Source organism: Phyllostomus discolor, chromosome 4 (assembly GCF_004126475.2).
Source record: "Phyllostomus discolor isolate MPI-MPIP mPhyDis1 chromosome 4, mPhyDis1.pri.v3, whole genome shotgun sequence".
Lineage (NCBI taxonomy): Eukaryota > Metazoa > Chordata > Mammalia > Chiroptera > Phyllostomidae > Phyllostomus > Phyllostomus discolor.
Window position 1 is genome coordinate 42,522,012 of NC_040906.2, and position 27,662 is coordinate 42,549,673.

The 27,662-nt window shown below is 36.2% G+C and overlaps 1 protein-coding gene and 1 long non-coding RNA gene across 6 annotated transcripts in view; one reads left to right on the forward strand and one right to left on the reverse strand.

Moving 5' to 3' along the window:
• Nucleotides 1-27,662, forward strand: part of PDE1A (phosphodiesterase 1A) — a 296,807-nt gene that overhangs the window by 68,440 nt on the left and 200,705 nt on the right. Inside the window, exon 1 of one of the 5 annotated variants that reach the window (XM_036023220.1) lies at nucleotides 2,330-3,092. The exons of the other annotated variants lie outside the window; for them this stretch is intronic. Within the exon in view, the coding sequence (XP_035879113.1) occupies nucleotides 3,040-3,092 (53 nt within the window). The 5' untranslated portion in view covers nucleotides 2,330-3,039. Of the gene's footprint in view, nucleotides 1-2,329; nucleotides 3,093-27,662 lie in introns of those variants that run through there. 5 annotated transcript variants of the gene reach the window in all.
• On the reverse strand, nucleotides 6,326-7,889 carry LOC118500057. Its single transcript, XR_004902581.1, has 2 exons — nucleotides 7,270-7,889; nucleotides 6,326-6,704 (listed from the first exon to the last, which is right to left on the reverse strand). It is a non-coding gene; the product is annotated as an uncharacterized LOC118500057 (long non-coding RNA).

Consider the following 27,662-nt stretch of genomic DNA (forward strand, 5'->3'; position numbering starts at 1 on the left):
AGTGGGAGAGTCTGTGTATATGCGTGTGCATGAGAGAGGGAGGGGGAGGGAGCATGAGTGAGCATGCGAGTGGGGGTGGGGTGGAGATGTTAGGCAAAATCATACTGAATGAGATTTCACCATAACTGGAAACTGGAAACACCATTTCTGATCCCTGTTCCCAGGAAAAAACCTAAACTAAATTATATTTAGTTTATTTTATAGGAGAGTTGGCTTTGTTATTTATCCATCAAATTTTTATATATAAATTATAAATAAAACTGAACGGTTGAAGTTGATACAGAAAATTAGATTATAAGTATAGTTGTGTTAATTTAAAGACTATATAATTGAAGCAACAATTGTGAGGGCCTTTCATTTTTTTGAATACTAAATTAAAGCTGAATAAGTTAATAAGGCAAACCTGTCCTCAGTATGAAATTTAAATGCTCTGAGAAAAAGTTAATAGAAACATTTAGGAAATTCATGGTTTTCTTTGTGCCAAGTGAATATTTAACTTACTGATATTTTCTCATGGCTCTTTAGGTTCTAAGATTGGGTATAAATACAGTGCTTGATGTAAATGGGAATTTGAGCTTTCAACCCTAAAACTTAAGAGCACAAAGAATATGAATCTAATGCAATTAAAGAGGTGATGGATTTTATGTAATTAATTTAACAACATTCAAATTCTGCAGTTGATAATTAAGCCTCTGAGCCTCAAGTTGGATTGTATACTTTCTTGTCATTTGAACTTTACCTTGCTAGGTGTTTACTAGCATTTATGTTGAGGTCCTTCCATCATGCTAATGAATAAGTCATCTCACCTTTCTAATTAAAAAGTAGACAAAATAAAAGTTAGTTTTTTAAAGTTGATGGGTTTATTATCCCCTGGCTTACCCCTCTGTGGTATTTATGCTAAATTAATAGTAACATAGATAAACCATGAGTACAGAAATTGAACGCCAGTGATAAATGCAAAATTACTTTCAGAAGATCTGTTCAACATGTTATTAGTTATGTAACTGCCTGTACAAAGGGAACCAAGGCACATGGCTATAATGAAGCATCTGCCCCAAGATCTGCACACCAGTTTGTGTATAGGTGGTCCCCAGTTTAACATCATTGTCCCACACCTGTCCATCTACAACTGGATGCCTACTGGTGGTGCAGGAAACATTAGTTTAGACATAATTATATACATATAGAATATCTACATAAATATATGTAATATAAAATTGCTTTCCTTTTTATTTGTAACTTATTTATTTATAACTTCATATAATGAATGCATTGGTTTGTTTGTTTCTATCAGGCATCATTACCTTTATTCTAGTTCCTTTGCAAGAAGCAAACTAATTATATTTAGAAATAGCACTATGGTAACATTAAAGCTTGAAAGGAACATAGAATTCAATTAATATTATAACTTCACTTTACAAACAAGGAACCGGGGACTCAGATACGTCAGGAAATTTTCCCACAGTGGCCCAGCATGTTCATGATAGAACTAAGACTAGAACCCATGTATTTTATTTTTAGTTCAGAGATCTCAGACTGATTTCATCAGAAAAATAAGAGGTGTCTGTTAGAACTGCTCAATATAATCAGTGATTTTTTGTAATTTTCTACTCCTTGTTTGTCTCTCTTCTGGGAGGAAAGTAAAGAGGTATTCTTGCTCCTGTGGAAATACCTGGGGAGCACTAAGGACCGCAGATGGAAACCATAGAGATCATATCCCCTCTTTGCGTCATTTCATTCTTATTTTTATGGATCATTTAACTAAAGGCATGTACATTTCTCAGGTTTTCTACCTTTTGTTACATGCATAATTTAAAAAGCATTTTAATCATGGTTTGAGATGGTTCATTGTATTACATACTAAACCTCTGGTCTGGAATCTCATGATACTATTAATTGAGTAGGAATTTTGTTTGTGATTCAGATACAGGACTGTCTCCAAAATAAGTTTATTAAAATATGACAACTTGTGTTATCTGTAACTAGAATAAGAGTTCTTGCAGTGTGGGTCTAGGTCATCCAACTAAAACAATTTTTAATGTTATTTATTTTCATCTGTTCACAACTCTCTCTTACATCTACTTTTCTTTCTTTTTCTTTTTATAAATTCAAGTTTGATCAGATAATGTAAAAACCTGAGGTTTCTAGGGAGTTTCGGGGACTTTTTAACAAGTGTGTGTGTTTACATATTTTTTTCTGCAGTGCCCCCTCTTAGTTGGAAAGCTACATTTGGGTACGATGTCACTGACAGAATTGAGCAATTGTTGTTTTTCTAACTTTTGTAGCTCTGGCCAGCTTCACATAGGCTTCTATCAGTTGAAATGACATCTTCGCCTTCAGCCAAGGGTAGGTTATTAGGTTATGAATGCCAAAAATGAGGAGTCATGTCCATACTTTATTCAGTGTTAGTAAAAGCAAGATTGTAAAAAGAATGATCATCTCTTGAGGCAGAGCCAGCCACACAGCCGAGCCCTTCTTTCTTCATGAATTTGTACATAGTTCTTATTTTAACAGAACAAACTTTCAGAGGATACTCACATGGGACCGCTGAACCAGCTGTACAACTTTTATTTTGAAGAAAAAGTTGAGCCTCAGAGCAGCCTGCTTTAAAGACAGGGAGGGACTTAGCTTCCCGAGCTTAGCTTGACCAGCATGTGGAAGGAGTGCTCTCATGGCTGCGATCACTTAGGGAGCTCCTACCTGGGTGCCACCGGGGTAGGAAGTTTTCTGTTTGTTTTGTTCTCTTTCTGAGAGTTCGGTGCACTTCTCTGGGCCGTACCAAAGTGACTCTTGGTGGTTTTTGCACACCCTGCTCTGTGGGGGAGTGCCCCAACGTGCTTGTCTTATGTGGCCTCTATGGACACACTGCTCAGCTGGCAGAGAGCAGGGAAGTTTTCTCCCAGCACCCAAAAAGAGAAAGAGGAAACTCGTTTTTCTTTCTGGGCTCCTTGCAGCACAATAGATCAGGATAAGCTTCCACATTCCCTCCCTGGATTTCTGGAGTGGCTTTCAAGGAAGAAATTACACCCTCACCTTTAAATGGATGACCATGTCACAATCAGGAAGAAACATCTCCAAAGACCCATCTTTAGGTAAGTAATGCTACATCCCAGGTGGCTCAGGACTATCAGGATAAAGAATTTTTCTCCTCCATTCTTTCCTTGGGAATTCTGGCACTAAGCTACAGCAAAGCAATACAGTCTGCCTAGAGTTTAACTTCATACACACCAAGGGATTCCTTCTATTTTCTATTTTCTGAGATTCTGTGCACACGTTCTTATCAACTGAAAACATAATTTTAAAAACATACTAGCTTTTCAAGCACACGAATGACATAGTGCTGGAAAAACTTTTAAAACATTATGCAATCTCTGACTGCTTCTAATGGTTGCTCAGCTCTCTAAATGGGAAATACTGTGCTTGGTTCTTTCACCTGATTACACTCAGAGGTAGTGTTTTAATGCTGCCAGCGCTACACTTCTTTGCAGTAATGTGTGTGGAGACAAATTTGAACTTGATAGCTACTGTTCAAGAGTACATTTTACAGCTAGCTCAGGAGTATTTGTATAGCAGTTAAGGGAACAGTGGAGTACTCAGATAAATTTTACACTGTGGTGGAATAGGTGGCTAAGATAGATACAGTATAATTGATTGAGCTAAGGGTTTATTTTGTGGGGAGGGACACTCTAAGATTGTAGCAATTTCTTCATTGACTCTTTAACTCTTGATTCTTTGTTACCTATTATGTACTTTAGAATTCAGAATTGGGAATTAAGAATTTTAAAGTAGGTAGAAAATGGACATAAGCACTTTTTGCCTCTTCAAACAGAATATTGAAAAGCAAGTTAATTATATATCAGTTTTGTGCTACCCCCCCCAAAATATCCTGAACATAGCAGAGATGCTACATTTTAATAGTACTAAATGTTAGAATGAAGTTGTAGTTACTGGTTGTTGATCTGGAATTGACTACAGGATAATAGAAGTTTGTGGATAGAATTCCTAGCATTCTGTGCATGTTATATAATAAGAGTGGACCTCACAGAGTATGATTGTATATAATGTGGCAACTTTTATGTGTTTATTAAGCATTATTACAGTTTTAATAGCAATAGTGTGCTTCAGGAATGCTTAAAACAAAATTCTAGCACAAATCCATCTATAACCTTCTCTTGAAGGTAAATTATATTTAAATCTATACATGTGGATTTAATATTATAATCTATGTCTACTTAAATATACATTTGTTGCTTTTATACAGCGATGGCAGCAAATAACCAAACATCCACAATGATCCCCAAAGTTGTATCCATCTGCCATACTTCCTAAAAAGTTGTCCCAGGTCCATATTTTAATTTTTATTTTCTTCCAAATGCATGCATACATTCAGAAAGACATGGCAGTTGCCCAGGTGACTCTGATGTCAGTCTTGCTGAGGCACCGATCACAGAGGGCACCTGCTGAACTTCCAGCAGGCAACATTGTGTTGGGTAAAATCAGACCCTCTTAGCCAGCATCTTTAGTGTGTTACCCCACTGGGGAGCTGTAGCGATGATGCAGGTGGTCCCTCCTCGCTGGTGTTGGCCAAATCCTTATTAGCTCCTGATGAATGACACGCTTGGGTGTCACTCACAGGGAAGTTGCACCTCAGCTGTGCTGCTGTTCTCTTTAGTATCAAGAATAGATCCTTTGTGGAAGCTGAGATTCTTTGCCCAGATAATTAAAATAAAATTTGGTAAATTCAAGTGATTGCTTCATGATCCTGGTGAGTTAGAAGAGAAAAAGTAGTTATCGAAGAGGACATGCTTTTACTCTAGCAATTGTTTCAAGCGAGTGTAGAAAACAGTCCTTGACTGAAAACAGGTTAGGGCCAGATGTGGGGCTGACTGGTCTACTTCCATGTTGACGGCTGGCTGTGCCTTCCTCAGGGTGTGCCTGTGATGAAGGCAAAGGGAAGCGGAAGGTGGAATACAGGATTCAAATGACCAGGCACATTGCCTCAGAGAAAGTCTAGGGCTGTTCTTCAGTTAAAAACAGCATGGGCTTTCTGATAGCTAATTGTACCCTTGAGCAAGTTGGAAAGTAGTTTAAGCACACCTTTGGCATCTTTGGCCCTTATTCCATGCCCCACTTCATTTCCTTTACCAGTCTCCTTTTCCCAGGTCTCTTGTCTCCTTGGGCTACCCAGGACTGCCCAGCCTTTCACACTGAGACATCTTTCTCAGGACTGCCTCTATCAGCAACTCCTGTACCAGACCTTTCCTTCTCACTGCGCACTTGTTTGTACCACATTTCCCAAGGGCTTTGCAAACTAGTTCTCAATCTACTTGGTGAGCAAATCTCTGCTAGACTGTTTTGTACGTGGTGGTTACAAGTTTAACAGAAATTTTGTGAAAATAATATTTTGGCTCTTTATATATAACTCATTTAAAATATCAGTCATTAAGAGAGATTAGTCAAGAAAATCCTTTGAAAATATCTGACATATTGACACTATTCAAATTTCCAAATACAGGCTGCTTTCTCCTGCAACTAAACCGACTGCTTTAATTGAGTTCACCTGGCCATCTTTGACTGACAAGTGTTGAGAATCTGCCCTAGGATACAGGGTAGGTTAGGTGTGATAAAGAATAACAAACTGTAGTTGCCCTCACATGACATTTGATCTAGCACATCCCTAGAGAACAATGGCATAGGCAGATGATGGGTGCTAAAAAAGGAAGTAGCAACATTCTGGGAAATTGTAATAGAAGACACATATTTCAGTGATGACTAAATGCATTAAGAGAGATAAGAGCAAAATATCTTGAAATTTAATTTTGTGAATTAACATCAACTTTTCATTAGCATAATATCCCTAAATTTCATACAGTGAAAGTCATTCATCAAGTGGTAAAAGTTAGTTGTGAGGTTTTACACTACTACCTGGTGAACATTGAAATTCCATGGCCAGATATGATCCTGGGAAGACTGGGAGGAATCTTACATTGTTATTTAGATTCTGCCTCTAAAAATGTCTGTGTCTCTTACGACGGTGATTCCCAAATCATCTCACCAGTTAGGTTACCAGATCTATAATTCAAAGTCCTCTGTAGAAATTTTAGTTTAATATTTTTACACCAGGTCTGTAATGCAATCAACAAAGTCAAGTTTCCTTTATGGCCAAGGTCAGAGTTTATGTGATATTTTTCATGCGTATCATGTGTGACTTTGGGATCAATGAGACCACTCAGCCCTGATCACATATGAGTGCACCTTGAACACTTCTGCCTGTAAGCATTCTTGCAGCTCAGACTTGTATAGAAAAAAGAGATTTCCCCTTTACTCAAGAGAAACACTTTGGGTTTTATGACTTTCCAGGAAGGAACCACTATCACAAAATGTACATTAATGTTTTCAACCACACTGAGTTAGCTCCTCAACACTTAGAAAATAAAATTATGTAGACCTGTAAAATCCAAGGTTGGAATCACACCTGATATTGAAGACCTCTAATAAAGGCACATTCGCTTAGACTTTTAAACATGTCTTTTTCTGCATTACCACAGAGTTTTATTTTTGGTAGTCACAATTTATCTCTCTGTATAAATAGATTCAATAATTTACAACACCCTTCAAGTGAAGCACTTTTATGTGACTCTCATAAACAATTGCTGAAGACACTTATATTGTTACATACTCATATCAGTGAACTTTCTATATTCCTATGAATAGATCAATCTTATACTTGATAACAAGAAAAGTCTTTTTCTCCCAATGAAATCACATCAGTGAAAATATCTCACCTGAATTGCACTACCTTGAAGAGTTTTAAGCTGGGTTTTTATTGTAGTTATCTTCTACTTGATTTGATATTTTATCAAATTTTATTATATGCATGTCATTTTCTGTTTGTTGCTTCAAATTCTTTGTAAAGGTAGGTAGGTAGGGAAAAAGTTAATGTGAAAAATCAAGCCCAGGCTGGCGTAGCTCAGTGGATTGATGTGCGGGGCTGGGAACCAAAGTATCCCAGGTTCAACTCCCAGTCAGGGTACATGCCTGGGTTGCAGGCCATAACCCCCAGCAACCGCACATTGATGTTTCTCTCTCTCTCTCTATCTCCCTCCCTTCCCTCTCTAAAAATAAGTAAATAAAATCTTAAAAAAAAAAAGAAAAATCAATAGAAACTTCTCTTACATGTTAAGCCTTATTTAGTGTTCTTTGGAACCAACAGCTTTTTGAACCTCTTCAGAGTTCAAAAGTGCATATTACTTTTGTGTGACTTTCCACCCGAAGTAGCACTAAAAAGCCGTAGATGAAATCATGTAAATTGTTCTTCATCAGCCTTGGAACTGAGAGCTGTCTGTGCATCCAGGATCTGAGACATTCAAGCACAAGTCACACGGCTGCCAGGGCCCCAGACAAATGAAAACCATGTCGAGATCTTCACAGCCTTTAGAACGTGCTGTTTCATCTCTTCATGCCTTTAAAGAAGTTTTATTTTTACAAGTATCTGTTAGCAGAGGAATTCTGAGTGTGTTCTTGGCAGGCATGATCTCTTCGCACACAGATGTAGAAAGCAGTAGGATGGAATGAAAAAGCCTAGGAAAAGAAAGGCAGATTCCAATTTTGTTTTTGGACCTCATAGGGATTGTTAGAAATCTTACTGCTGTGTCTGAATTCTAATTTTGAGGTTGTGATCTATGCTTCATAGAGCAATATTATAAAATATTAGTTACGCATTTAAAATCACACACCCTTTTTGGAGTATAATAATTTTTCTTTATTCCCATATTTAAGCTCAATGTATTAACATCAGTGTCACTGCTAAACCAGAAAGTTGCTAATATTCAGAAGCTGTATGCCACACTTGAGATTTTCACATATTAGTAAGGTGGACACTTGACTGACTTTGCTAACTTCAAGTAGTTTTCTAGGCAAGGTATTTAGATAGTATTCAATTATTCAGGTGTTTCAGGCATTTTTCCTTCAGTATTTTGGGAACAATAAAAAGCATACACTAATAATATAAAATGTGAAGTCACTTCAAAATATATAAAAAATTGTAATACATTATTGGACATTGATATTTTGGTCTCATAAATATTTAAGTATTTGTGACAGTCTTTGACTTAAGCCTCTTTTTAACACCTTTCTCTCACCAAAAATGTGTACTTTAAACAGAAATATATTAAGTACCTAGTCATCAGACTGAAAAGTAATTGCATAGAAAAAATTACATATGAAGTAATGGAGTAGCATAATATATTAAACATCTTTTCTTTTTTAATGCGATGAATTGCTCATTGGAAAAAGTGCTATGTAAATCAAATCTGAAATATAATACCACCTATATTTATAAAAATATTTTGCCAGTTTTTTGGCTCTAAGACCAAAAAGTGATTGTGAATTTGTTTTAAAGAGAGAGAGCGGAAAAAAAAGAAAATGAATTTATCTGTGATAGTCACATAGTTACATGCCAGATATTTAATTTTAGCTATTTTTAAGAAAATATAAATGAATGATGCTTTTATGTGATAATGAATTGATAAAAATTTTTATATTTAATTTATTCTCTCTTGCTATAAAAGTGAAAATACTTCTGGAAATAGACTAGTGAAATGAACTGAAAGTTAATGATACTATCAATACAATGCTAGTTAGAAGAAAATATATTTTATTACAGACATGTTTATTAAAATTAATCTTTTTATTATCTAGGTCAGGATGTTATTGCTGCTGGTCAAAGGTTGACTTATAAAGCAAGGAACAGTCACAATTGATCTTTAAAATAGATTACAAAGGTCAAAGCAAAATAACACACACATGAATGTAAGACATGTGGTATTAATATTTAACATGAAAGAAATTATCAGAAATTGTTATACCTTTTTTCCTCAGTTGTACTAAAAGTAGCTCTAATTTTTAAGTGTTCATTACAAACAGATAAACTGTAATTTGATTCACATTTTAAAGATAAGCAGTAAATAATTTACTCCTGCTGGTATTATTTCAACCACAACTTTAAATTATGTCCAATACAACACAAATTAGTCAACACAAATTTAAATTATGTCCAATAAATTTATCATCACTAGCAGCAGTAGCATCAGACACATTTGGTATTAATATTAATACTAAGGGCTGCCATTCATCAAAATCTTAGTGTATTTTTAGTCAAATTCCAGACATATAATCTTAAGAGCAACTCCATTAGGAAGTACTCAATCCACAGTTAATAAATTTTGCTATGCATCCAGGAACAAGGAATAGATTAGAATATAGGATGGTGTCTCTAACTTGATAGCTATGCAAACCTTGTTTTGTAAGCAAAAAGGCTGGTGATAATCACATTTCTCTCAAACATTGGTATGACTTAGAAATGGCATTTCAAAGATTTATAATGTTTGATATGAGGAGAATCAAGACTATGCCATTAAGATAATCTACTGTGGATAATTTACTGGTTTATGCTATCTGGAAAATTTTATATTTGGAATAATCAGCCTATTACATATAGTATTTAGGTAGAAAGCAATTTAAAATGATAAAAATAAGACTAAAGATGACCTGTAAGTCTGTAGAGATGGAAGAATATTAAAGAAGTCTGCTGTATTTATAAACCCAATCTCTTCAGTTCTGTCACTGGACATGACATAATTTTGTTAGTTCTCATGGGAAAGCTTCAGTTTATTTATGTATTTGATTAAGGCCACTTGGACATGAGCTCTAATTGAGGGAAATCCAACGTTTCCTGAACTGGAGCTGCTGGAAGTCTGCGGGGCAAGTCACAGTGCATTTGACAGAACAGACACTCCAGCTTCCAGATTTGTTATCTTCAGAACACCCCAAGCCTGCTCCATTAAAGCCTTATTTTTTTTTTTTGTTAAGGAGAAAAACTAATTCTTAGTTAAACTGGTGTCCATTTTTAGTGTTTTGGTGGCTACAACCTTTAGGATCTTAGGGTATTGTTTTTAGAAGAGTTGTTTATTAAGTAAAACAGGTATTTAAATATTAATTACATATTTATTAACCAATTATTTATAGGCATAAAAAGTCATGGGCTTTTTAAATAAAAGTCCTCACTTCAGCTTTAAAAACATTAATATTTAATTTGACATTTTCAAGGATCAAAGAGCTTGGAGCAAATTATAGACCACTGATAATGAGAAACAGTAGAACTGTTTCTGTAACATACAACAAATGTGGCAATTTTTGAGTCCTAATTGAGGAAGGAAAGGAAAATTCCATTAAGTCAAGTCATTTTTAAATTATATTATTTAAAAATTGGATAAAAGTAGGAGCATATGACAATTTGGGACCATCTGGTTGTTAGATATTTTCCTCTAATGAAGATTTCAAATGGTTATAACTATTTCAGTGGTTATGTCTCTGTGAAGCAACAGAAAAATAGAAAAAAAGAAACTCTTATTAATTTCTGTGCCTATTAATGAAGCATTTGTTTTGGCTACATCCAATTGTTTTAACTCTGAAATCCCAAGTCAGCTACATGTATCACTCCATTCTATTACAATTATTTGAGAAAGGCCAGCAATTCTCCTACGTAACTGTAAGATTTTTGAGGCTAAAATAAATATTGAACTTATCACTGGTTTTCCATAACTTTTGGTAGACTGTGTGTCATGAAAATGCATTTACCCAGTCTTCAAATTTAAATCCCCCAAGTGACCAGGTCAGTACCCTAAGTGTGTGAAATAAGAAGTATTGGGAACTGCAGCGCAGGAGCCCCAAACTGGGGAGCTGCTTAAGTGCTAGTGTACTCTGAAAAAACTACCCCAGTGGACTAACTGATGTGGACTCGTTTATTATCCACATTACAGGGGAGTGCACCTACAGTGAGAGACCACACCTCCATCCAGTATGAGGCTCGTCATAAGGGGTCCCAGAAAAAGGAGGCATGTGTCCTATGTGTGACTCTAAACTATATCGCTTCAGTGTGCATGTGCAGAAAGAAAGGTCAAGAAGCAGTCACAGGACCAGAAGCCACTTCCAAAAGGAGTTAAGGAGGGAGTTATAGTCCATTCCTTAAACAATATACATTCCCTCTGTCCAGGGGCCTCCTAGCCAGCCCTCATCACAGGTGGTGGAAGGGGGCATGGCTTGAGCTACCCTATAGGAACCACGGTAGATGGGAAACAAAAATCTTTTAATTTCACATTTTTAAAACCATTGAGAGACTAAACAAAATCCAGTTACAGGCTGCTAGCTGGCAACCCTTGAAATGAATGATTTGCCTAGTTAGGTCACGCTCCATTTTCAGTGTGAATGATGGCTAGTAAATCTTGACTGGAAATCCTGGAAGCAATATCCAGAGGATTACTACAGGGATGGGTACTTGGTTCTTATTTTTAATAGTAAAGAATAAAAAACCCCATATTTTATAACATACATGTATTGATTTTCTGCATATAATTTTGTAGTGGTAAAGAAATGGATGAAGAAATATATAATTTTTGAATGAATAAGATGCATTAACATTAGCCCCAAATTGAATAATTCCAGAATCAGGGAATTCAATGTCTCTAGCCTGTTCCACCTTTGCACAACTATGGCTTGTTAGAAAGTATTTTATTACATGGAATTCTGTCTCCCATTCAGTACAGCTTACTTTTCTTAGTAGAACTGGTATGAGAAGGATACAAATGCTTCTTTACAGAACAGCCTTTCAAACACTGAAGACAATTATATTAGTTATTGCTGTTTATAAATCTTCCTTAAACACAGTGACTTAAAACAACAGGAGTCTAAAGATCAGCTGAGTGGTTTCTGTGATCTGTGCCAAACTTGATTGAACTCAGTGGGCTTTCTCATGCAACTGTGGCCCAATTGCAGATTTGCTGGGAGCCGGCCTGTCTAGGAAGACCTTGGTTTTGCAGTTTGGGTTTCCTCCGTGTACCTCTCATATCTTTCCAGAAGGCTAACTTTAACACATTCTCAGGGTAATAGCAGGAGTCCCAGAGAGGAAGCAGAAACTCACACTTTTCGAAGGCTTTGATTGAGCCTGAATGAGTCAAGTTGCTACTGTCCCATTGAAAAACTCAAAAAGCCATATGGCCAAGTCCAGGGTTGATATGGAAGTGTATCACTGATGGGAAGCATATGCAATATTGTCAATTGATGCCATTAATGTTCTCTGGAAGCTCTTGTGCTTTTTCTAATTCTTCTTCCTTTAGTCCATCCCTAGTTCATTCAGCCATTGAAAAGAGAACATGTACTTCGTATTTTTATTTCATGTTAAAGATGTGTGGGTGGCAATGAGGGCAGAAAAAACATATTAACAGAATAATGAAGTTCTGTTGACCTTCATGTGGCTGATGGGTCACATGTGACTCCCCTGACTCCAGGATTATAGTATGCCTGAGATGCTTGGTTTAAAACGTTTTAAAAAGTTAAAAGTTAAAAAAAAATCTTCACCTAATTGCCTAAAACATGAGATATTACATCCATAATAATTTCCCAAATATTCCAAGTTCCTCTGGAGATTTGATGTATACCAAGTGTCATGTTAAGAGACTTGAGCAAACTAGTTATTTTAATAGATGAATATAATTAATTATATAATTTTGTACAGTTCAATTTCAGTTCCACTAAAGCTACAATATGGAATGGAGGTCTTGAAAATAGTAAATTAAAATGATGTTTCCAAATCCAATGTTTCCTTATGCATCCAAATCATATTCGTTTCTCATTCATAATGTATATTTTCTCAAATTTATGATTATGATCTTGTAAAAATTATTTTAGTAGGATAAATTTATGATATTGTTTTTTGTTACTGAACATCCCCAAACATCACTATAATGAGTAAATATTTTCATGAAAGCCACATATTACATAATCTCTCTTTTAAATCGGTGATTCACAAACTGAATCTGTTTGCTATTGACATTAGAATTGCAGTTTATAAAACAAAAACAAAACAAAACCAAAACAATCTTCTGAAGACCTACCCTAAGATACTCTGTTTAATAGGTTGAGGAGTAGAAAGTTTTGATGTATTTCTACATGCTAGCTAGTTTATGCCGAGTCCTAGCTGGATTTGGGAGCCACTTTTCTAAATTATATAATTTATGTGAAATAGAAATGGAAGAGTGGATCAATTTGGAAACATTTTAACAAGATTAGCATCATCATTGGAACTGTAAGCAAATTTTTCCTTTGTTTATTTCATTCAGAAATATCTATGGGTACGGGGAACTATGAATAAGAAAATGATTGTTTCTCCTCTAAAATGTCTTAACCCCCCTTTTTATGTAGGTATAAAAAAGCATAGGGATAAACTACTATGAACTACAAAGCAAAGGTTGTTAACATTGACTGTATGTTACAATCACTGGATTTTTTTTTAATTCTAATGTGGGGATTAAATCTCAGATTGATTATATCAAAATCACTGAATGAAATGAACCATTCAATGTTTTTTTCTTTTTTAAAAATTCTCTGGATATTTCAAATTGTACAGCTAAATGTGAGAACTATTGCCCTAACTGAAGGACAGAGGAAGCATAGTGGTGGATGAAGGATAAACATTTGAGGGCCAACTCTGAAGGGTGCAGATGAGGTGACAGGCAAGTGAGAGATGAAGGAAAGGATATCAAGAGGATGGTATAGTCCAAGCAGAAGTGTGGGGATACAGAAGTGCATTAAGTGTTTGGGAGGCTCTTGGGGAAAGGGAAAATTCCTGATTGGCTAGCAGAGCTGAGCTTCTGCATATAGAGGGATGTGTGGCTGAAAGTTTGGCCAGGGCTAGTGAGTCAATAGCCATTTATTCACCCATCTGTTCTGTTGTTAATACTGACAAATCTGATAAACTGAACTCTTGATCTCAATGTTTCCAAAACACTATTTCATCACAGAACATCATTCCCCTGAGATGCTCTGAACAAAAGCATCAGATATGTTTGGGAAACACTGTGTGTCACATTCACTTTCTTCTTAGAGATTAGAAGGCATATTAGAATTTTTACAGTGAAATTTAAGAGTGTTTACTCCCATATTTCCCCAAACACTTCATTTCTACATAATATTTATTAATACATCTAGAAATTAGTGTTCCAAGTTCCAGTTTTTGTTTCTCTAAATTTTCCCTAAATATGTCTCCTTTAGTTTTCTGAAATTTACTCTGATTCATCTAGCTTCCTTTCTTTCTTTATTTCTTTTCTTATTTATCTGGAATATAGTTTGACCCCAGGAAATGTCTCCATAGTAGACTTTTCATCTACATGGAGATGCTTAGCAAAGTTGCATAATTGGGAGAATAGCTACATGTTCTATTACATAACTGTAATGGTCTGAGGTTAAAAAGAGAGAAAAAGAAATATTTTGAAAATATTGAGAAATGATGAACAATGTCACATTATTGAAACAGCTGAGGTAAGTTAAGAAATAACAGATGGGAGTTATCTGCAGATTATCACACCCAGGTATCACTGTACACACAAGTTTGGCAGCTTTTTACCTACCTTCTGCACCTTTGTCCTCATTTCATCCCAGAGAGACTTTTTTTAAAGCACTGCCTTTGAGTTTACACTGAGTAAAAAGCAGGCCATTCAAAATCTGCAAATAATGTCATTTTGAATAATGATGTCTTATGCTTGTGTAGAATCACCATAGCAAGAGTTCTGATTTTTTGTTTACGTCTGTTATACTTTTTGTTTACATGATATCCTTGTGAATAGAAAGGAAACTCATTTTATACATGAAGAAAGTTGAAGCTCAAGCAGTCACAGCAGGTCAGGGGAAGAAACATTGAAGAGTATTGATGATAAGAACAAGAAGAGTTAAGAGTGACTTGCCATTATAGGGTGCACCTTCCTAGCAGGTAATGTGAGGAGACCTTCATGAATATGCCAGGCCAGCCACGCAGTCCCTCCCTGAGGTATATCCCATTCTCACTAGCCAGGGAATGATTTGAATCATCTTAAAAGTGTTTTCTTAGCTACTCAGAATTATTTAATGCCTATGATATCCATAAAAATTTTCTCTTCTGAGGTGGAGCAAGGGGGGAAAAACTGACCAAGGTAAATTATCACGTGTCCTCTGGGCCATATGACTCACTGCGATGACTGTACATAGATTTGTCATGTCACACATGAGTCACTTACTAGAAATTTTAGAACATAAAATACCGTCTCCAGAAGGAATAAAGAAAGAGGAGGGAAAAGAAAGATAAAGCAGTAGGTTTGAAAGTATTTCTAAACAGAAGAGATTTGTTGCTGCCATAATATAAATAAATAGTATTTTCCTAGGCAGCAGCTGAAGGAAGTGGCTTCTAGGTCGTGCACGACTAGAACTAGATTTCATTATGACTTCATTATGATTTCATTAATAGAAACTATTAAAATATAATTTTACAATAGCCATCCAATTAATCTTTTCTTAAGACTTTGCTTTCTGTAAGTTTCTTAATACTAAAAAATGCTTGAAATTTACTTTTTGAGGTGTTTTGTTTTATTCTTGAGTACCATAATGCTTTCTTGTTGTGTGACTTTAAAACATTTTACTTTATTGTGATTTTTTCCTAAATTAATATACCAAGAATCTATTTTTAGAGAGAAAATAAATCCCATATTTTATTTGACAAACAACCTTGCAAGACTATTTTCTCTCTCTTAAGAATCATATATTTATAAAATCTTTACCAATGGACACATAATTTTTTTTGTGCTACAGCGTGGTAAAAATGCAATTTATTTAAAATACATCTCATTTGTAAAGTAGATCCATTATTTCTTTTTTCATGTATTTTATTTTATTTTTATTTTATTTTATTGTTGTTCAATTACAATTGTCCTAATTTTTCCCCCATTGCTCTCCCCTGCCCCATTCACCCTCACTCCCACAGTTGATGATATTTCCTTTTTTAAAACATGAAAAAACAATTTTTGAATACATTGTGAGGTGCTAAACAGCTATACCAAATGACCATTGACTTTAACTTTATGTAATATTCTTATTAGTTCTGTATACCAGTTTTCAGATACACTCATGCTGAAGTTGAGCTGCTAAAGTTGAATAATTATGACCCATGTTTATAATTTGGTATACTTGTTTTGCTTTATCATTCTTCCTATCTACCAATCCATCGCTTCCCCTTCTTCCTCTTAGCACAGTGGTAGGCTAGTGAACCTTGCTCATCCACTTAATGGAGGCTATGTTGACACTCTGCTGGGGAAGGACCCTAGCTCCATCTAGTTTTTTCCTGGTAATTTGTATCTCTTGTAGATGTCTAAATAAAACTCTTTCTTCCTCTCCTCTTCCTTTTTTCTTTCCCCTCTTCTGCCAGACACCAGAATCTAGTATTTCTTCTGTGAGAACTATTTACTTTAGACCCAGAAAACTAAAGTATGCCAATTAGTGTGTTATCCTGAGGCATTCTACCTGCAACTGTAAACATTAGGACATTCAAGGTTACCTTAAGGCCATGAGTTTAAATCTGAGCAGATGAGGCCTTAGGACTTCTAGGTGGAATATTGGTTTGACCTGTACTTTCCTATAAAGATTGAGATGCCATCGAGAGGGTTTGAAATTCCATGTTTGAGACTGTCCTAGACTACACTGCTTAGGTGGTATCTTTGTAACTTATTGAGTAACTTGAAGATGCTGATTCTGAAATAAGTTTTCTTTATTTTTTCCACTCCATCAAGTCACAATTCAGTCTTTCTTCACTGAAGTGTAGACTGGCTGCTCTTTCCACATCCTCCGGTTAACTCCTGCAGTCCCTGCAAAACCACTTCTCGTCATCTCAACTATCTCCTCTGGGAGGAGATTCCTAAATCTACATTTGCAGATCTCAGTTCTACCTTTAGTGACAGTTTACACTTATTTCCATCTCTTAGGCTTTTTCACCTGGATGATCTTCTATACCTGATACTAAATTATCCCAAAGAGAGTTTTTATAACACATACTCACTCTATAAATGTAAGTTTAGGGACACATGTGTGCATGTTTCTAAACTTTGTCCCTTGCAACACTAATGTTCCATAAGATTTAGTATTTTTATACACACATACCTTTACACAATTTCCCAAAACTTTGTTTATGTTAAATGTAAATATTTATGAGGAAGCTATGATATTTAGTTTCCTAAATTGACAGTGGAACCCTCTTTCTGTTGAATATCTGTAAAAGTCTCCAGTAAATTGTTGTTTGAGAAATCTTTCTTAGAAGAACAGCCTAGCCCTAGCTGCTTTGAGCCTGTTGATACCTACTGAGGAAAGTACAAAATGTTTCCCTGCACTTCTGTTCCTCTGGTCACTCAGACTTAAAATCTCAGTTGTTTTTGATGCCTTTTTACTTTTCATTGCAAAACAAATACCAGATTCTTCCAATGATGTTCTTAAAAAAGTACTTATTTCTCTCCTTTTTCTTTTCTCCCTCTCATCTAATATTTTATGATATTTTCAGGTTGACCATCTAATTTCCAGCCCCCTTCCACAGTTCCTTGTTTCTAGAGTTATCAGATGAGTCTTCAGAGGTTTCTTATGGTGGGTACTCCCTCCTTCCATAATTGGCAACATAATCTTCATTTTCAACCAAGTGAAATAGTGATTCTTCTGGTACTCTAAACACTTTATACCTGCTCTCTACTTACCTCATCTTCTTCCTGCTTTCAAAAATCCTACGCTACGATCACCCCAAATGACTTATTTCCCCCCAGGACCTGTCTTATGCTTCCCTTCCTGAGCGTATGTTCACTCTGCTGTCTGTTTTAACATTCCATCTCATGTCTCAACTTCCTCTCTGTTTTCATACATGCTTCAAGTCCTAATTCAAATGCTATTGTCTTTATAAAGTGTTCTCAGAGTCTTTCAGCAAAAATAAACTTCTCTTGGACTTTAATGGTAGTAATTCTTTTTTCTTAGCTCTGTATATATAAGCATATTTGATAGAAATTGGTATGATTATTATTTTATTTTATACATATCTTCCCTTCTTATGAATTCATTGATGGCTGAGGCTTTGCTATATGTATAGAATTACATAACAATGAAGTTGGAAGAATCTTTTATCTAATATTGGTTTGGCCAAAAAATTTGTTGTTTTTTTTTTTTCTGTAAGATGGCTCTAGCAGTGCTTAGTTGTCTTAACTCCATTTGAAACAATTTTGTTAGATTGTGTTGTGACAGCTGTCATATCAGTGTGTACTTAAAAAAACATAAAAATTCATTAATTTTTGTGCAGCCATTTTAATGTTGAAGATGGAAGAAAATACACAATATTTTTGGCACATTCTGCTTTATTATTTTAAGAAAGGTAAAAACACAACAGAAACACACAGAAAAGATTTGTGCAGTATGAGGAGAAGGTGCTGTGACTGATTATATGAACGTGTCAAATGTAGTTTGTGAAGTTTTGTGCTGGAGATTTCTTGCTGGACAATGCTCTATGGTTGGTTAGACCAGTTGAAGTTGATAGCAATCAAATTGAGAATAATCAATGTTATACCATGTGAGAGATAGCCAACATATTCAAAATATCCAAATCAATGAAGTTATTGGTGAAAATGAAAAATGTGTCTTTTATTTTACAGAGAAAACCATATGGACTTTTTGGCCAACCCAATACAACTTTCTTACTTCATAGATGAATAAAAGAGAAACTTAAAGACATTAAATATTTTGACCAAGTTCTCACAGCTAGTTAGTGGCAGAGGCAGGATTAGGATACAAGTCTTAAGTGTCAATTCAGTGCTCTTTCTAGCCTAACCTATTTGCATCTCTTATACTTCTAGCCCATGTTAATAATACCTATTGATAATCTGCCATGTACCAGAGATCTTACCTATATCATATCTAATTGTAAGAGTAATACTAAAATATGGGCATTAGTATCCCTTTATCACCGATAAAGAAACTAAAGTTCAGTGAGTTTAAATAATTTGCCTAGGTAGAAAAGTTTGGAGTCAAAGCTAGGTTAACTGGACTCTAGGACTTATGCTTTAGGGCACAGGTGACAAACACAAGGCCCAAGGGATGAATCCACCCCTCCACCTTTTTTTATCTGGCCTGGCACCTTGTTTCTACCCTGCAGCAGCACCAATCTCTCACTTAACTGTTAAGGACTAGTTACATTTATACAGTTCTAAAGTTACATTTGGCCCTTTGAAGGCAACCACGGCTGATGTGGCCCCCAGTGAAAATGAGTTTGACACCCCGCCTTAGGGTCAAAGATTGAATGGATAAGGATGGCTATTTAGATTAGAGTGGGAATTTGGGAACCTAAATTGAATTGCCACCTATGGACCAAGTCTTCAACTCCAAAATGACTATATTTAGTTATCAGGTAATGCAAAATAGAACCTCAATGCAATGCAATTATGTGCTTTCTGAAAAGGCTAAGTGCAAAAAATAAAAATCTACTCATGGCTAGCGAGGGTTTAGAGCAGGGTTTCTCAGCCTCAAAGCTATTGACATTTCGAACCAAATATGGTAATTCTTTGTTGCAAGAGGTGTCTTGTACATTGTAGGAAGTTGAGTAGCATCCCTGGGCTCTACCCACATGTTAGTGCTAACGTCTCTCAAGTTGTGTTGATAAAGTATGTTTCCACACATTGACAAATATCCCTTTAGCTATGGGACTAAGTCCAATTGCGGATATATTGATGTAGAGGGGAAAAAAAACCCTCATATGTGGCTGGAGGGACTGAAAATAAGGACAAAATATATAAAAGTACAACATATGTATACCCAGAAATTTCACTCCTAGGTGTATACCTGAGAAGTACAGATATACCGTTTACTCATCAAAGACCTGGAAGGATTATTCATAATAACCTGGAAAAAAAAACAAGAAAAAATCAATAGTAGAAGTGATAATTTCATGGAACAATATAAAGCAATGAGAAAGAATTAACTACAAATACATGTAAAATATGGGCAAATATCACAAATGGAATGAAGGAAGCTAGGCACAAAAGAATATATACTGTATGATTCCATTTATTTAAGATTTAGGAACAGGCAAAACATATAGGTATTAGAATTTGGGAAAGTAATTACCTTTGGAAACCTTTGAAGGGCGCATGAGGGAAGCTTCTGAGTGTTGGTAACCTTTTTTTTTATTTGCTTTCTGATGCACAAGTGCTTTTAATTTGCAAAAAATTCATCAAGCTAACGCTTATGATTTTTATAATTTTCACTATGAATGTTGTACTTCAATAAAAGGTTAGAAAAACACTAGAGCAGCTTCTATATGGGGAAACACTGCAGCATTCCATATTAAATGACTGTGGATGAAACTTTGGGAAAAACCTGGTAGTGGTGAGAACGACTTTGTAAGTGGCCCCAGTGTGGTTTGGGTAACCATGAACAGAATGAATAATAGTTCTCTTCTGTAGCCTCTCAACAGAAACCTCTCCAAGAAATAATAAACAGACATGAGGACAATTAGAAGTTGCTGGGCACAAATTTAATTTTTAAATCTATGTTTACCTACATGTCTTACAAGTGTTATTATTCTACATTGTAAATAAGAGTGATTATATCATCCTCATGAAATAAAGTTCAAGAAATGAAAATCCTTTACAAAGAATGACACAGCCCGTGTGGGGCCAGCTATATTATTCTATTATAGAATAATAGAATGCCATGTATAAATTGTAGTGTAATTCATCTTATGTGTTCATTAGAGAGATATTCCCACATTTATATTTAGATGGCTAATCATTATTGTTAGACTTAGAATTAATTCATATGAAGATAAAGGCATTCTTTAAAATAAATTATGCTCTAATAAATATTGACTTATAGTTTTGAACTGTGGGTGCATATTAAAATGGTAAATTAGTTGAACTGTTCATTATAAAATTTTGAATGACTTTATAAATTTATTTTTAAAAGATATAAATTTGGGAACCATTCATTAGAAGATATTTTACAAAATATCTACTCTGAAGCTAGAAGAAAGCAGAAAAACATACTGTCTTTTGTGCTCTATGATGAGAATTATTATTCTTACTGTTGATTGTGATTTGGCTATTTAATGATCTAATTTAAAGTCTATTATAAAGGAAGAAATAGTATAATTAATTTAATATTTTTACTGATAGACCATAATGCATGTATAATTTTAGTAATTCTGACCCCTGAAGTTAAATGAGATCAAGACTTGAGGTTCATCAGTACAAAGGGATTTTGACTTTCTTTACCCCTACGTGGTGCACCCAGTGGTCCTCCCATTAAATCTGCTGTCATGAATGGGAGGGTAAGTGAAGATGCATCTACAGACCTATCAAAAAATGAGAACATGGTTATTTCATAGCCCCTTTTAACTTCCATTTGAAGTATTTGTAGTTATATTTTTAGATTTGTCATTTGCTTAGTGTCTGGGTCTTCCACTTAAATGGATGAGACAGAGACCCAAAGAAAGACTCCAGCAATCCCTCTCTGGGGACAGGCAGCTGAAGGCAAGAACTGGAAGGGCTCAAGTTCTGCCTTGGAGGATCCTGGGAAATTGGAGATTGGCACCTGCACCCAGGGCTTGGCCTCTCTCCTTGGTGGCTCAGTATGCTTGCCCCGGTCTGCAGCATGTGAGCTCAGGATTCTTTTCCTGTGAGCCAGGACATGTCACCAGCCTCCACCCCACTCTTCTAGATGGCACTGATCAAGGCCAGCACCTGAGCCACCTTGGGCACCTTGGGATCATAGTTCATGCTGGCCACAGCTATCCTTATCACCTTTGGTATAAAAAGCCACAAACTTCAGCTCCTCCAGATTCCCCTGGATGATGATGTGGTTGAAGCCTTGCCTATACCCTGTGAGCTGGGCAGGCGGGTGGTACACAATGGCATGGGTGGGGCTTCACAGGATGAAGCCATGCCCTCCTGACTCTGCCCGGGACCTGCCACCCTGGAGGGTATGTCCTGTGTATACTTATAGTTGGGATTGAGTTTGAGATTATATTTCTAGTGTCAGCACTGTGGCTCTTGCATAATAGGTGCTGGGTAAGATTTGTCAAACGAATAAATAATATCAGTAAACTTTTTTATTTTGGAGACTCAGGGCTTATTTTGCCAGTTACCTAATTACATTTGAACCCAATATTTGAGATTAAACACTAACACAAGTGCTCCTTTCAGGAGAACATTTCTAGCAGATTATTCACAATCTGGGAATGATGCTGGGGTCAGATTTTGGGAGAAATTTGAAGAAAGGTGTAGTTCAAGAAGGGGAAAATACTAGATTCTGAGAAAGAGAGGTTATAAAGACAAGGGAAAGGGGCTAAAAAAAAAAATGGCCAGTGTTGGGAGCAGAGAGGAGAGTTAGAGAAGAATGGAGGAAGTCAACCGATTCCCAGGGCAGCCCCTGACCTGTGATGAGGATGGAGCCAAGGAGCTTGTCCTGGAAGCAGACTGATCTGCTTTAGCTGGTGAGACAAATCACTTTACCATTCTGAGCTTCAGTTTTCTTTCTGCGAGGGGTGCAAATTAGCCTCTAGTGGATTTCACATTTCCTAAGTTTTGTGAACACATTCTTTGAGCATGAGCAAAGGCCGTAGAGTTGATGATCTTTGTTGATAACATTTGAGTGAGGCCCTTATAAGAATAGAAGAAAGCAGGAAGCTGTGTAGTAATATAAAGGTGAGAGTGAGTGTAGATCACTTATATAAATAGTTTTAAAGAGACAGGGTTGATAGCAGGAAAAATATCTCCTATTAATTTTAAGTATATTTTAGGAAGAAAATATAAATTCTCTGTTTAGTCCACTCCTCACTACAGGTAATTACTGCCCAAGGAATCTGGAATACCTAGGCATGTGCAGCTGATGACGGGTCCAGGGCCAAGGCTAAGTAATAATCATAATAACTACATTAAATGAGCACCTAACATGAGAAAGTACCTTTTCATTTGTTATTTATGTAATGCACATTATGCTACTGAGAATTTTTCAGAGTTAAGAAATTCAAAGTAGAGCTCAGAAGGGTTAGCTAACTAGTTTAAGATTGCACAGCTAGTGGGCTATTATTGAATATGTGTGCCTAACTTCTGGGCTAGAATGCCATCTACTTCTAGTACATGTGCTGTCAAAGTGAGCACAGATGTCAGCTACTTTTCAAAATTACCTCCCATACTCTTTTCAGTTCTTTTGTTCTGAAACTCTATTAAAATTAACTGATGTGGAATTAATTTTTAATGTTGAAGTATAAATGACATAATAAAATGCACACAATAAATTGTAAAATTAAAAAAAAAAACATTGCACAGTTAGTAGGTAGCAAAGCCAGGACTTAAGCTCATGTCCACTAAACCATAAAATCCATACAAAGTCCAAGTACATTGCATTGTTGCAAATAATGAAGGGTAATGGTGGGGGTCAATAAAAAATGGGGGAGCATTTGGGTAGCCACCATTTTTATATTGATAGGTAATTTTATAAGTAATTATTTTTTGCATGAATTGATTGACTAAATCCTACTGCTCAATTCTCCCTGAGCATAGGCATGATGGGCTGACATTTTCTATAGAGGATTTAAAAGCAACAATAACCAGCTAAAAGTCAGCCTGCTTTTAATTATCATTGTGTGCCTCCTACTCTAAATAATATTAGTGGTAAAACATTCCTCAAAAGTCCTATGTGGTCCGATTCCTAAATAATTGCTATGGTGCTGTTGAGTTTTAATTATCTACACATTTATGTATATTATATATGTATACATGCACACAAATATATTATGTGTGTATATATAGAATATGTAGTATATGTCTCCGTATGTATAATATAGATATATAATGTGTCTGTGTGTATACATATACATTATACATACATATGTATATTACTCATTGTTTAATAAACATTGTGTTCTGCAGAGGAGATACTTTGGGAGAATTTCTGGTTATTTAGTACATGCAGACTCAGTGCATACATTTGTTTCAAGAGTAAGTCATTAGCCAGTTTCTGTGTTTTGGTCACTCTGCTATCATTTATTTCAAATGTACTAATTAAATGTGTTGGAAAAGCAAAAACTGTACTCAAACCAGACACAAATGATTCTGAGCAATTGTAAACTTTGAAAAACTCTGCCAAGCATGGTACAAGTTTATGTTGAGTTTTCTGGTAAAGATATTTTAGTGGCATTCTTTCAACTACAAAGGCCTTTGGAAGTTGTTAGGATCAATTCTGAAGAAATGAAGACATGGACAGCATTTTGTTATAAAATGGGATTTTATAAATCTACTAAACTTACCTTTAATTCGTTCCCTATGTATTTTTATACATCTATTGCTTCATGTGAAGGAAACATTTCGAAAATAAAATTAAATTAAATGTGCCCTTTGTATTATTCTGAGGAAAGATAGATGGATAAATCTAGTTAGACTGCCTACTTAAAATGAATATGTGAAGATCAATTTTGACCACATTGTTGAAAAATATGCAGGAGGTTTGAAAACAGAAACTAATATTATCGAATACTTTAACAGAACCCCATGCAGACATACTTTTGTTTCCTTTTTATAAACAAAATATATTAATTAAAATCAATCCATTGATTTTTCACTTTTCTGTAATATCTCTAATATTTATTTTATTATTTATATTTTTGTACTGGCATAATTGCTCAGATTCAGTGAGACAAAATGTTTACTGTCTAAATTTCTTTCTAGTCATTTGTCTTATTTCATGATGATTTCTGAGAAATGATCCTAGCTATAGTGTCCACTGTAGCTAGGTTGTCACAGGCTAAAACTAAGGTTTATTTTTAAAAATCTCCTTGGATAGTTGTGGGAAATAGCTTTTTCTTTCTTTGTCTACACTGGAGTTCTGAGCATAGCAGTTGATAATACATACTTCTTGAATGAAAAGACAAATGATGAATGAATAATAAACAAATGCTTAAAATAAGCCATGTTTGGTCTGCTAGGGTTACTGGAAGTCTACATTTTTACTGTGAGTCTAAAAAACCTAAAAATAATTTGACTGCTAATAAAAACTCCTTTAGGTTTATGCTGAAAAGGAAAACTACTTAAATAAATGCAGTAAACTTCAGTATGTTTAAATATCGACCCTCTAAAAATATCCTGTAAAAGATTTTGAAATTCCAGGCATGATTTGACCTTTTGTTTTTTCATCTGTATGGGGAAATAAGCATAGTGCCCCATAGAGGAAATAAGCATAGTGCCACATAGGGTTGAAATGAGAGTAAAATGAGATATGTGTAGAGCACTTAGCACAGTGCTCAAAATAATGTAAGCATTTGATAAATGAGAGCTATTACAATTACATAGAAATCTAATATTTTTGGTAAAATTCTTTGATCTAAAATGAGTCTGTAAACTCTTTCAGTTGAGAATACAATTATTTTTAGGCCAATCTTTGACTTTTAAAAAAATGTTACAGCACTAGATTTGGTGACTGTAGCTCTTGACAGAATAAATGAAAACCGGGGGAGTTCTGGTGGAGAGACAGACAACTACACGGACTGGAGTATTGGCGCTACTGGCGCCAGTCTCCACAGTAACGAGGTGACACTCAGAGCCTAACGTGATGCAAGCAACGCGGTCCAGGGGCAGGAGCACATCAAAGGGCAACCCTGGAAAGCTGAGTATTCTGTGGAGCTGACTCTTCTGAGACCTCCTCTAAAGTCCTCAATGTTAGAAAACAGTGTTGTTAAGAATAATCGTGTAGATTCGGACTTCCAGCAAGATGGAGGAATAGGTGGACGCACTGTATCTCCTCACACAACCAAGATTAGAACAACAATTTACAGATAGAATAACACTCAGAACTGATAGAGGATTTATCTGAATGGAAGTCGGACAGCCAAGAAGTTGAAGTAGACCTGTACATCCAGACTGGTAGGAGAAGACGAGCCGGGCAGGCACAGGGCTGGTGCAGGTCAGCGGCGTGCGGAGGTTGGGGAAAATTTGGTGCGAAATCGGTGCGACAGCCATCCAGGGTGCAAGAATGCAGCGGTGATCCCTGAGTACGCAAGCTGCGGCTGGCGGACCCAGTGAGGCAGCGATTGTGGACCAGGGCAGAGCTCGCAGCCCAGGAGCCCAGAGAAGGGTCTGAGCCCAGGAGAACGGAACTACCGCCATCGTTCCCTCCCATCCCCGCTCCTGCCCCCGCCCCCACATATAACGTCACAATCTAGCGACTGGGGTGCCCAGCCCCGGTGAACACCTAAGGCTCCTCCCCCCACCATAACAGGAGCTACCAGACAAAAAAAAAAAAGAGAGAGAGAGAGAGAGAGCAATGGCTCAAATAGAAGAACAAATCAGTGCCCCAGAACTCATCCTTTTGAGCGACTAAGAAATAGCCAATCTATCAGATGCACAGTTCAAAACACTGGTGATCAGAAAGCTCACGGAATTGGTTGATTTTTGGGCGCAATTTAGATGAAAGGATGCAGGTTACCATAAAAGAGATGCAGGAAGATACGCGGAGGAGGGCCAATAGTGAAAGGAAGGAATCTGAGTCTCAAAACAATACAGTGGACCAGAAGGAAGATAGAATCAACCAAGCAGGAAAGCATGATGAAATAAGAATTCAAAAAATCAAGAAAAAGCTTAAGAGCATCCAGGACACCTTTAAACATTCCAACATCCGAATTATAGGGGTACCAGAATGGGAAGGGGAAAAGCAACAAATTGAGCACATATTTGAACAAATAATAAAGGAGAACTTCCCCATTCTGGCAAAGGAAATAGACTTCCAGGAAGTCCAGGAAGCTCAGAGAGCCCCAAAGAAGTTGGACCCAAGAAGAATCACACCAAGGCACATCATAATTACATTAGCCAAGGTAAAAACAAAGGAGAGAATCCTAGAAGCAGCAAGAGATAAGGGGACAGTAACCTACAAAGGAGTTCCCATCAGACTGTCAGCTGATTTCTCCAAAGAGACCTTACAGGCAAGAAGGGGCTGGAAAGAAATATTCCAAGTCATGAAAGACAAGGACCTACATCCCAGATTGCTCTATCCAGCAAAGCTCTCATTTAGAATGGAAGGGCAGATAAAGTGCTTCTCAGATAAGGTCAAGTTAAAGGAGTTCATCATCACCAAGCCCTTATTTTATGAAATGCCAAAGGGACTTATCTAAGAAAAGAAGATAAAGAAAAGACATGTATAGTAAAAGGTCAGCAAACTCACAATTATTAACAACCATACCTAAAGCAAAACCAAAAGAAACTAAGTAAACAACTAGAACAGGAACAGAACCACAGAAATGGAGGGCACATGGAGGGTTAGCAGCAGGGGGGTGGGAGGAGGAGAGAGGGGGAAAAGGTATAGAGAATAAGTAGCATAGAATGTAGGTTGAAAATAGATAGGGGGAGGGTAAGAATAGTACGGGAAATGTAGAAGCTAAAGAACTCATAAGTATGACACATGGACATGAACTAAAGGGGGGAAACGTGGGTGGGAGAGGGTGTTCAGGGTGGAGGGGAGAGAAGGGGGGAAATGGGACAACTGTAATAGCATAATCAATAAAATATAATTAAAAAAAGAAGAAATGAAAACCAAGAAATGATGAAAATTGAAAAGGAATAAAAACCACAGTGGGAGAAAGGAATCAAATCTCTGAGAGGCATATTTGCAGTTTCCTGCAAGCTGAGTATATGTCAGGACTACTTGACAAAATCCTACCTAGAATTTAGGCTATGAAATGCAGAAGTTTCACTGGTTCTGGTGGCATCATGCGGTGTTAGGCAGCAAAATCACTATCA